This window comes from Mixophyes fleayi, chromosome 7, assembly GCF_038048845.1.
Source record: "Mixophyes fleayi isolate aMixFle1 chromosome 7, aMixFle1.hap1, whole genome shotgun sequence".
Lineage (NCBI taxonomy): Eukaryota > Metazoa > Chordata > Amphibia > Anura > Limnodynastidae > Mixophyes > Mixophyes fleayi.
Genome location: NC_134408.1, coordinates 9,605,421 through 9,615,405, shown reverse-complemented (window position 1 = coordinate 9,615,405; position 9,985 = coordinate 9,605,421). Strand labels below are relative to the sequence as shown.

Sequence of the window (9,985 nt, the reverse complement as noted above, 5' to 3'; positions counted from 1 at the left end):
TAGTTACATACACATGTCCGGACGTAAGACATTACAAGACCTCCTTGGACCCTGGAACATTTTGGGTACTAGAATTCTGCTTATTTGATTTTTATTTTTCAGTCGATCTTTATTGCATCGTGGTGGAGATCACAATGGCAGTGACTACCCCCAAAAATACTCCTTGTAATGACACCACCTCTGAGTTAGACGCATCTTGAGATACTCGCATAAGAACGTAATCTAAAGGAACTTATCTAAAGGAACTTATCTTAGAGAATATCATCAGCAGTTGTAGAACTACAGCTCCCAGCAGGTTTTGCCTCCTGAGACTTGTAGTTCCACAGCAAGCTACAACTGGTTGTCCAAGTATGACAATAAAATCAATGGATTAATGGCATTATGTGCCAGGGTGCAGATAGTGGGCTCGGTTCACCAAGACAGGCACACTGAGCGCAACAGCGTTTGTTTTATAATGCACGGAAATCGGCTCTGCCTACTCCCGAATTCAACAGGGAACGGATGTGAAGATACGTGCGCTGGTGAAGTGTGGTGTAGACAAGACGCGGAAGAATAAGTCCAATACCTATGTGGATTTTAAATTTGCAAAAAAATGTAAAAATGTATATCAATTAGAGATGCTCACTGACCCACGTGAACTGGTTTTGGTTTTGGATCTGGATTAGCTTCGTGTTTTGGTTTTGGTTTTGGCAAAACCGCCCTCGTGTGTTTTGGTTTTAAATTTTTTAGAAAAAATCCTAAAATATGCTAAAATCACATAATTTTGCTCTTTTTTCTGTTCCTACATTATTCTTAACCTCAATAACACTAATTTCCAGTCATTTGCAGTCAATTTTGACCACCTCACAGGTCACAATATTATTTTCATACAACAGAGCAATGACACAAACACACGGCAGTTCCTAGCACATCTAGGACACATGGGCACACAGCAGTGGCAGAAAAGAAAAATGGTGCAAGATGGAATTGTCCTTGGGCTCTCCATCCCACCCACCGTTATGTTGGATCTTAAAAAGGAATTCAAAAATCGCAAGATCCGAGATCCGACGACGTAACAATGACCTTTTGCCTCGTTTTCAAATCCGAAAAAGCACAAAAGTGCCGAGACGGCTCAGCTCGGTACTCGGATCTGCTAAGCTCGGGTATGTTCGGTTCTCAGGGAACCGAGCCTGAGCATCTCTAATATCAATGTCTCCTGTTAACAATATTAACAGTAATAATAAAACAGTAAAAAAATATTTTAAAAATAAATAAAAAAAAATTTTCAAAAAAAATCCACCGTGAAATACATTTATTAGGATGCCGTTACTGTCTACTGAACATAAAATACATTTTACAGTTGCTTGTGATTGCAAACCCATTATATCGTGCATACAAGACTGTCATCACTACTGATCAGGACCTAGACTAACCCTGTAGCTGGAGCAAGAGATACGGCAGTAAAACAAGTACCTTAGAGATGCCCAGAGATTGAATGGGACGTGGCTGCGTGCGCTTGAGCTTGGCGCGCCCCTACTGTACATTGATTACGGCTGAACGTCCCCCTTCCCTGCCCCGTAATGGTAGTCTGTAGTACGTGTCCTTTGCGTGCGAAGATGGAGCGGACATTGCTGCGTTTACTGATGTACGGTCCGGTTCTAGGCCTGCGCAGAGCGATTTTGCATTCAATATGCTAAATATTGGCAAATACGTGACTTAAATCAGGTCCAGTGTGTTTATATCAATTTATATCAAAACATTGAATGTATTATGTTGCTGAAGTATAAACAAGGTCTGTATGATTGAGGGGGGGGTTTTGTTTGATTAATAACAATATATGTCCCGGGAGGGGTTGTTTGTTTGTTTGGTTTGCTGTGTTTATATAGTATAAATGTATTTGTCCCGGGGGGGAGGGGAAGTTGTGTTTCTGGTAAGACACAGAATTCCCCCCCAATCCACCAGTGACTCAAAAGCATCTGGTCGTCTCAGCACCAGTAACAGGGATATTCCAAGATCTGATCTTGTCCTTTCTTGTAGAGGCACGAGGCAGCTGGGAGGTGGGAGGTGGGAGGTACGGGTTAAGCCTCTCCTGTAACACTACGGCTTTCACAGCTGTCTGTGCAGTTTATTTGTGCCTTTCCGCAGACAAACAATTCCAAACGTTTCCAAATGCATCTTAGTTTATTTAAGATAAATAAATACACAAATTCCATATAAATAACAGTTACAAAAAAAAATAACAGGTTTTGTTATAAATAAAAGTAAAAACATCATAATTCACAATAAATAAATAGCACTCTTTAAAAAACAGTAACACCCCCTCACCTAAAAAAAAGTTGTTTCATCACAGAATTTGTATTGGTTTTAATGGGTTTTGTGTTGTGTAGCTATTGCAGCAAAAATGTAAGTGTAAGGTGGTGAAGAGTGTAACAATTTAGAATGAGATGATGAGGAGAGTGGCAGTCTAGAACATGTTGGTAAAGAGTGTGAGAGCTTAGAATGTGTTGGTGAAGAGTGTGGGGGATTCGAATGTGTTGGTGAAGAGTGTGGGGGATTCGAATGTGTTGGTGAAGAGTGTTGGGGATTAGAATGTGTTGGGGAAGAGTGTGCGAGCCTAGAACATGTTGGTGAAGAGTGTGATAGCCTAGAATGTGTTGGTGAAGAGTGTGAGGGATTAGAATGTGTTGGTGAAGAGTGTGGGGGATTAGAATGTGTTGGTGAAGAGTGTGGGAGCCTAGAACATGTTGGTGAAGAGTGTGGTAGCCTAGAATGTGTTTGTGAAGAGTGTGAGGGATTAGAATGTGTTGGTGAAGAGTGTGGGAGCCTAGAATGTGTTGGTGAAGAGTGTGGGGGATTAGAATGTGTTGGTGTAGAGTAGAGTGGGGGGGCATAGATCATGTTGGTGAACAGTGTGGCAGCCTAATATGTGTAGGTGAAGAGTGTGGCAGTCTAGAACATGGTGAAGAGTGTGGTAGCCTAGTACGTGTTGGCGAAGGCTATAGAAGCCTATAACAAGTAGCTGAAGGCTTTGATATGTTAACATGTGTTGTAGTCTAGAACATATTGGTGAAGGGTGCAGCAGCCTAGAATGTGTTGGTGAAGAGTGTGGGAGCCTAGAATGTGTTGGTGAAGAGTGTGGGAGCCTAGAATGTGTTGGTGAAGAGTGTGTGGGATTAGAATGTGTTGGTGAAGAGTGTGGGAGCCTAGAACATGTTGGTGAAGAGTGTGGTAGCCTAGAATGTGTTTGTGAAGAGTGTGAGGGATTAGAATGTGTTGATGAAGAGTGTGGGAGCCTAGAATGTGTTGGTGAAGAGTGTGGGAGCCTAGAATGTGTTGGTGTAGAGTAGAGTGTGGGGGCATAGATCATGTTGGTGAACAGTGTGGCAGCCTAATATGTGTAGGTGAAGAGTGTGGCAGTCTAGAACATGGTGAAGAGTGTGGTAGCCTAGTACGTGTTGGCGAAGGCTATAGAAGCCTATAACAAGTAGCTGAAGGCTTTGATATGTTAACATGTGTAGTCTAGAACATATTGGTGAAGGGTGCAGCAGCCTAGAGTGTGTTGGTGGAGGGTGTGGCAGTCTTATATGTGTTGGTGAAGGGTGTGGCAGTCTTGTATGTGTTGGTGAAGGGTGTGGCAGTCTTGTATGTGTTGGTGAAGGGTGTGGCAGTCTTGTATGTGTTGGTGAAGGGTGTGGCAGTCTAAGACATTTTGCTAAATATATTCCAATCAAAAACATGGAATAGGAGAACCTTGAGTTTGTATCCAAACATCCCAATTTGAAACCTATCTATGAAAATAGCAACATGAAAATATATCAACAATCCAGGGACAAACTAAATGATTGTTCTAGATTACTAATTGTGCAACAGCTTTCAAATACAAGAAGTAAAAAATAAATAACCAGCATATAGATTATCCTAGTACTAAAAAGCAAATTCAAGTATTGTCAGTAAATTCACACCAAATTCAATGACCTCTATCTAACACTTCTTATCACATTGGCCAAAGCTTTAACAGAACAGTAATATCAAGTCATCGAACCTTTCTCAACATGTTCAGCGTCAGAATATACCAGCATACAAACTGGGCTGTTTTCATCAATAGTGAAACGTATCGACCAAGAAAATATTCGAGTTAGAAAATGAAAAGTCTCATTTTTATACAGCCGATTTTAGGTTGTATACGATAATCTTTTAAAGAAAAGGTTTTCTATTTTGATATTGCTGTTCCTTAAATGTCCAGTCAAATCCAGATAAACAAATTAAACATCACAAGACAAGCCAGGGATTCAGTGATTCCTTTCAGTTCACTTTTCACAATTCAATAAATAATAATAAATACTCATTTAGGCGATCAATATAAATACCGTCAGAACACAGGAAACAGATAACGGACGTGGCTGCAAGGCATGCTGGGAAGTTTTGCGGTGACCGAGAACAAGTATGATGTAATTTGTGTGGGAAATGAGCAAATGATGACATCACGGTATTGGATATTTTAGTACCTGTTACTATAGTACATTGGTTTTACTACAAGAAGTCTAATATTCTAACATTGGCTTCTAGTGTGTGTAGACCATACATAGGAAACCTGAGGGAGCCATCCTCTGGGAAACTATGGCACTTGTAGTTTCCAAGCACCTTGTCTGGTGTAGACGCTAACAAGGAAAAGAGGAGGTGTTGCCCATGATAACCAATCAGATTCTAGCTATCATTTATATAATACATTCTAGAACATGATGAAATCTGAATGGTTGCTATGGGTAACACCTCCACTTTTACTTTTTTAGAAGGTTTGATAAATCTACCCCATAAGTGGAGAATTTAGACCTGGGATATATTCCTAGCTTCTGTCGGTAACCAGGCGGGATGTACTCTCACCAGGAATGACGAAGACACCATATTGGGCTGAATTCACAACGCTGGCGTTTTTCAATGCAAAAATTACCTCTCTGCTCTACTAATTATAAAGTTGCCGTCAAACTAACGAGCAGAAATGGCATTTGTCAATTTGTTTTCCAAACAGGACAAGTGCATTTTTTTTTTATTAAGTTGATGGCGAATTGCCATAACAAATGCTTTACTTTAGTCTGTTTTTAAAACTTACAATAAACTTTCAACTGTAAAATCATATAAGCCCACTATCTTTCAAGACTGGTCCTAGGAATGGGTTTGTATAATTCATGACCTGTAAATTAAAACCCTAGAGCAGTACATCATTAATAGACCAAATATGAATTTCTCTCGGAGATAGAAGGGGCTCGTTGCGATTTCCAGTTAGCAGACTTATAATCCAATGTTATGCAATTACCCGAATAAATATTCACCGATTTGTCATGTTGTGTCTCTCCCACACAAACTCCAGTTGTGCGACATTTCCACACTTTTCTCCCGGTCGTGTTTGACTTCCCAGCAGCCTCTTAGGGGAGCAGTACAAATCTCTAGTGTCTTAGTCAGCATTATTGTGCTTAGAACGGATGTAATCACATTATGTGGGACCCCCCTTCCCCCAAATCATCCTCATAGTTTAACCAAGAGAGCTTTGCAACATAGTATAATCCCTCACCGCCCGGAGGAGGCCTTGTTCCAGAGCCTTGAGAGCCTGAAACATCTGCACACGACTGCACCAGTCTTTGCCATCGGTCGGGAGTTTTGTGGGGGACAGGACTTTTGGTGGACTGACTCCACGTGATGATATCTATTGGAGAAAAAAAAATAAGTTACATTTTGCCATTAATCATTTGTTCCAAAAATCATATATGTTAGTCATTATCAAGTTGAATTGATTACACTGGTGCAGCTGAGATGAAGAAGAGAATTTGACAGTAGAAAGAAATTAGTTTCTCCTTCATTGTCATCATCATTTATTTATATAGCGCCACTAATTCCGTAGCGCTGTACAGAGAACTCACATCAGTCCCTGCCCCATTGGAGCTTACAGTCTAAATTCCCTAATATATACACACAGGCACACACACACACACGTCAATTTTGATAGCAGTCAATTAACCTACTAGTATGTTTTTGGAGTGTGGGAGAAAACCGGAGCACCCGGAGGAAACACACGCAAACACGGGGAGAACATACAAACTCCACACAATCTCCTTCTCCTTTTTCTTCTTCTTTAAAGCTAATTTAAGCCTTTTCCATATTTTATGTTCTTCTCATGCATTTTTAAAACTGGACTAATGCACTTGTAAAGCAATAATATTACACGACTCTTAGCGCACGGAAGGGTGCATCTCACACTAATACCAGGACACTAGTGTCTATGAGAGCACTAGAACAGGTAGGATTGAAATAAACTTTTATAAATGTTTAAGGGAACCTTCCACTGAAATGTTTAAATGACAAGAAGCCGAGGGTTAGATTAATCACCAAACCCATTTTATTACAATGGAAACACTGTAAGACTTAATCATTCTTCCTTGGTTATAGACGACTTATAGTGCTGAGCTTAATATTTCAGGTGTGACTCGTTACTGACCTGTCTCTGCATGTGAAGCAGAAGATCCCGGAGCGAGAAGCGCACATTGGGGACTTTCACCTTGAGATGAGCTGATATGCCATGGGTCTCCCCTTTCAACCATGTCTCCAGCTCATCCAGATACACAGGGAAAACATGTAAGGCTTCATTCAGCAATCTGAGACGGTCACCTGGCTGCACAGAGGAGAATGGGTGAGACCAAGCCACACATGGAGATAGAAGGAGCAAGAAAAACAATCCGATTGGGAGAGGAAACAAATACGGGAGACGGGAGATGGAGGCTCCATGCTCACCTGTAACTTCAGCCAGGAATCAAAGTCGATGCTGACATTAGGAACATTCTGGGAGCGTCCTGCTAGGAAAGCCAGGTGCGCTCCCGGTAATTTCCACAGCCGCTGAAAAGAAGAGAGAACATTGTCTGAAAACAGCGGTGCACAGTGAAATTACAAGACAAACTGTGTGGTCTAGATGGAGTAGACTGAGACAAGTCACCTTCTGTGGGAAAATAGCATCGGGAAGAATAAAATTGACAGGGGGAAATAATTTTTGGAAGAGGGAGAAAACTTTATTAGGAAGAAGGAGAAGATTAAGTCCAGGCAAGTTCACAAAACACATAACAATGGAGAAGAGAAGACTTCAGGTCAAGTTCACCAAACACGTAACAATGGGGAGGAGAAGACTTCAGGTCAAGTTCACCAAACACGTAACAATGGGGAGGAGAAGACATCAGGTCAAGTTCACCAAAAACATAACAACGGGGAAGGAGGAGAAGACTTCAGGTCAAGTTCACCAAAAATGTAACAATGGAGAGGAGAAGACTTCAGGTCAAGTTCACAAGGAGTGTTGACACGGAAAAAGACTCAAATAGGCCAAAGTCACAAACTAGGCAATTTAGTGTAGAATGTAAGGAGAATCCAGATCAAATACAGAAGTGTCAGGGAAATAAGATAGAAGGAAATACATACAATGATCCCAAGAGAGGTCAGAAAGAGTTGATGTGGCAAATCTCACAGTTAGTTGAGAAGATGCAAAGAATAATACTGTTCTCCAAGTGTCACAATTTTACTGCAACCTCCAAAAAGTAGACTTATTTTGTAGCTTAATTATAAAGCTACATCACAACGTAGACTGCTGTGCGCTATTTAAAAATAAAGATGACATTTTCTTGAAACTATGCATAGAAAACAGAGTGTGAGTGGAGGTTAGAGACACTTACGTAGTCATGTGTCAGTAATCTGGTCTCCCGCAACAGCTTCTTGGACAGCTTCAGACTGTTGTTGAAGTCATCGTTAAGAATGTCAGTCAGTTGTGTCATTCCTCCTATTGTGGGGGCTCCATCCACCAGCGGGCCCCGGATTATGCCACAGAGCAGAACTGGCAACCAGCATGCACCTGCAGAAATGGAACAAGGTTTCAGCTGTAAAAAGTGACAGAGCAGAAAAGTACTGTATGGTTAGCACCAAATGAGCCACCAAGGTCAACATACTCTTCCCATTAACTTCCCTTCATGGATTGCACTGAATCTCTTTAACTTGTAGACTTGTCCTTTTATGCATCAAACCGTGACTTTCTATGTCTTCACCGCTCCTATCTCCTAACACCCTATATACTGTCTCCTAATCTCCAACTCTCGGTCTGTCTCGGAGACTCCCCCGTTCGTCTCTCTTTTCTCTCTCTTTGCTCTGTGCTTTCCCGGGCTCTTCCACTTCTCTATCTTGTGAGAAAATCACTATCTCATCTTCCTCCACAGCTGATGTTACACAATAGTCTCCGGGCAGTTTATAGTTGGTAACTTCTGAATTTCCTTCCTCGTGAGCAATATACTCAGCAAAGTTACTGTCAGGCCAAACCCACCAATACAGAAGTAGGCTGGTCCTTGCTTGAAGGAACAACTAACCATTTACCATAAGCGAGCAAAGTGTAGCTATCATACACCAGTCCTGCTGTCAACCCACGGTGGAAGAGGGCAATGAAAAAGCTTTGGCTGTCTGCTTTGTAGAACTAGTAGAACTTGTAGCATGATAAATGTTGACGAGCTGTCGAAATAGATGTCTGGCAAATTATTACACTTAGGAACATTAACTTAAAAACAAAAGAGTATCTCAAGTGTTCCTTTTCTGTTTTCAATAATAATTTAGCCCTTTCTGACACTTTAAAAACTGATTTGCCCTATGCATGGTTTTTGGACTTGCCCTGATTTTGCCTAACCACCTCCCAGGTGTTCTGGTAGAATAATCATTAATAAACGAAGCAGTCTCCCTATGCTCTGCTTTTCAGGCCACAGTTGTAGCTAGGATGCCAGCTTGGTACATCCATTGTCATCTTCTGCATAAGGGTGACATCACCCCTATGGCTCCAATAGAGTCTCCTACCTGAAATGAGCGTGTTCATCTTGTCAATGGGAGGTTGGTGTCCTTGTACCTACTCCTTTTGTGTTTCTGTCCTGACAACACCATCTCTGAGATTATATATAACCCTCTACAGCTTTCATTTTCCAAATGGCTACAACAGCAACACCGCCTTTTTTTTTTCTTTAAAAAGAGGGGGGGGGGGGGATTCCCTCTCTGCTTCTCTGCTTTGGGCTTTCCTAAACTTCCGATTAGGTCACAGCAGCAGTAAATAATTGAGATTTAGGAAATTTGAAATATTTGCAGAAGTTAAGGCACCAAAACTATCTTACACTATTTTTATCCTGTTTCTGACTGCAGACATTTTTTTTAACAATTGGACCACAAAAGGCAAAAGCCTAGGGGCTAGATTTACTAAGGTGCGGGTTTGAAAAAAATGGGGATGTTGCCTATAGCAACCAATCAGATTCTAGCTTTCATTTATTTATATCATTTTTTATATCATTTTCTTCCTTGTCACTATTTTCTTAGTCTCTTCGTTTGTTCATATTTTCATTATATTGTCTAGTAATATTATTCCTCTTTTTGAAGCCCATATTCTCAAACAGGAAGTATCTAAAAGATGTGCTAATTGCAAAAGTAAAAACAAAAAATAGGCTACATTTACAAAACTGCAGGTTTCAAAAAGTGGAGAAGTTGCCTATGGCAACCAATCAGATTCTAGCTTTCATTTATTTAGTGCATTCTACAAAATGACAGCCAGAATCTGATTGGTTGCTATAGGCAACATCCCCACTTTTTCAAACCCACAGCTTAGTAAATCTAGCCCTAGGTCGTTGGTGTTCAGGGCCAAACAGTACTTTGCAATTATTTACTCAACTTTGTTTTTGCTTGCTGCCAATTTATCTAATCTAATCTGTAAAAAGTATGTGTTTTGCAAACCAGCCCAAATTGATAGTGTTTTCAGTACCATATTTACCTTCAGGCAGTTAGAAGGACAGTACCACCCAGATTACATTTGCATGCGTTCAAACATTACAACCCATCAGTCAGACTCGCCTGTGCAAAACAGAAATAGAGGATTTTGATCTTAGAGCAATTGTCTGCTTTAGGCTTTATCAATTTACAATTAGCATATAAATGTATTTGTAGCATTGCATTTAGGTGCATT

The 9,985-nt window shown here is 40.8% G+C and overlaps 1 protein-coding gene across 1 annotated transcript; it reads right to left on the bottom strand.

Moving 5' to 3' along the window:
• Positions 1-4,155: 4,155 nt before the first annotated feature.
• Positions 4,156-8,900, bottom strand: IL27 (interleukin 27). The gene is made up of 5 exons (XM_075179009.1): positions 8,839-8,900; positions 7,683-7,858; positions 6,760-6,861; positions 6,467-6,640; positions 4,156-5,677 (listed from the first exon to the last, which is right to left on the bottom strand). Exons 1-5 carry the CDS (start codon positions 8,855-8,857, stop codon positions 5,507-5,509), a joined length of 642 nt encoding a protein of 213 aa, XP_075035110.1. The 5' UTR covers positions 8,858-8,900; the 3' UTR covers positions 4,156-5,506.
• Between the last annotated feature and the right edge of the window lie 1,085 nt (positions 8,901-9,985).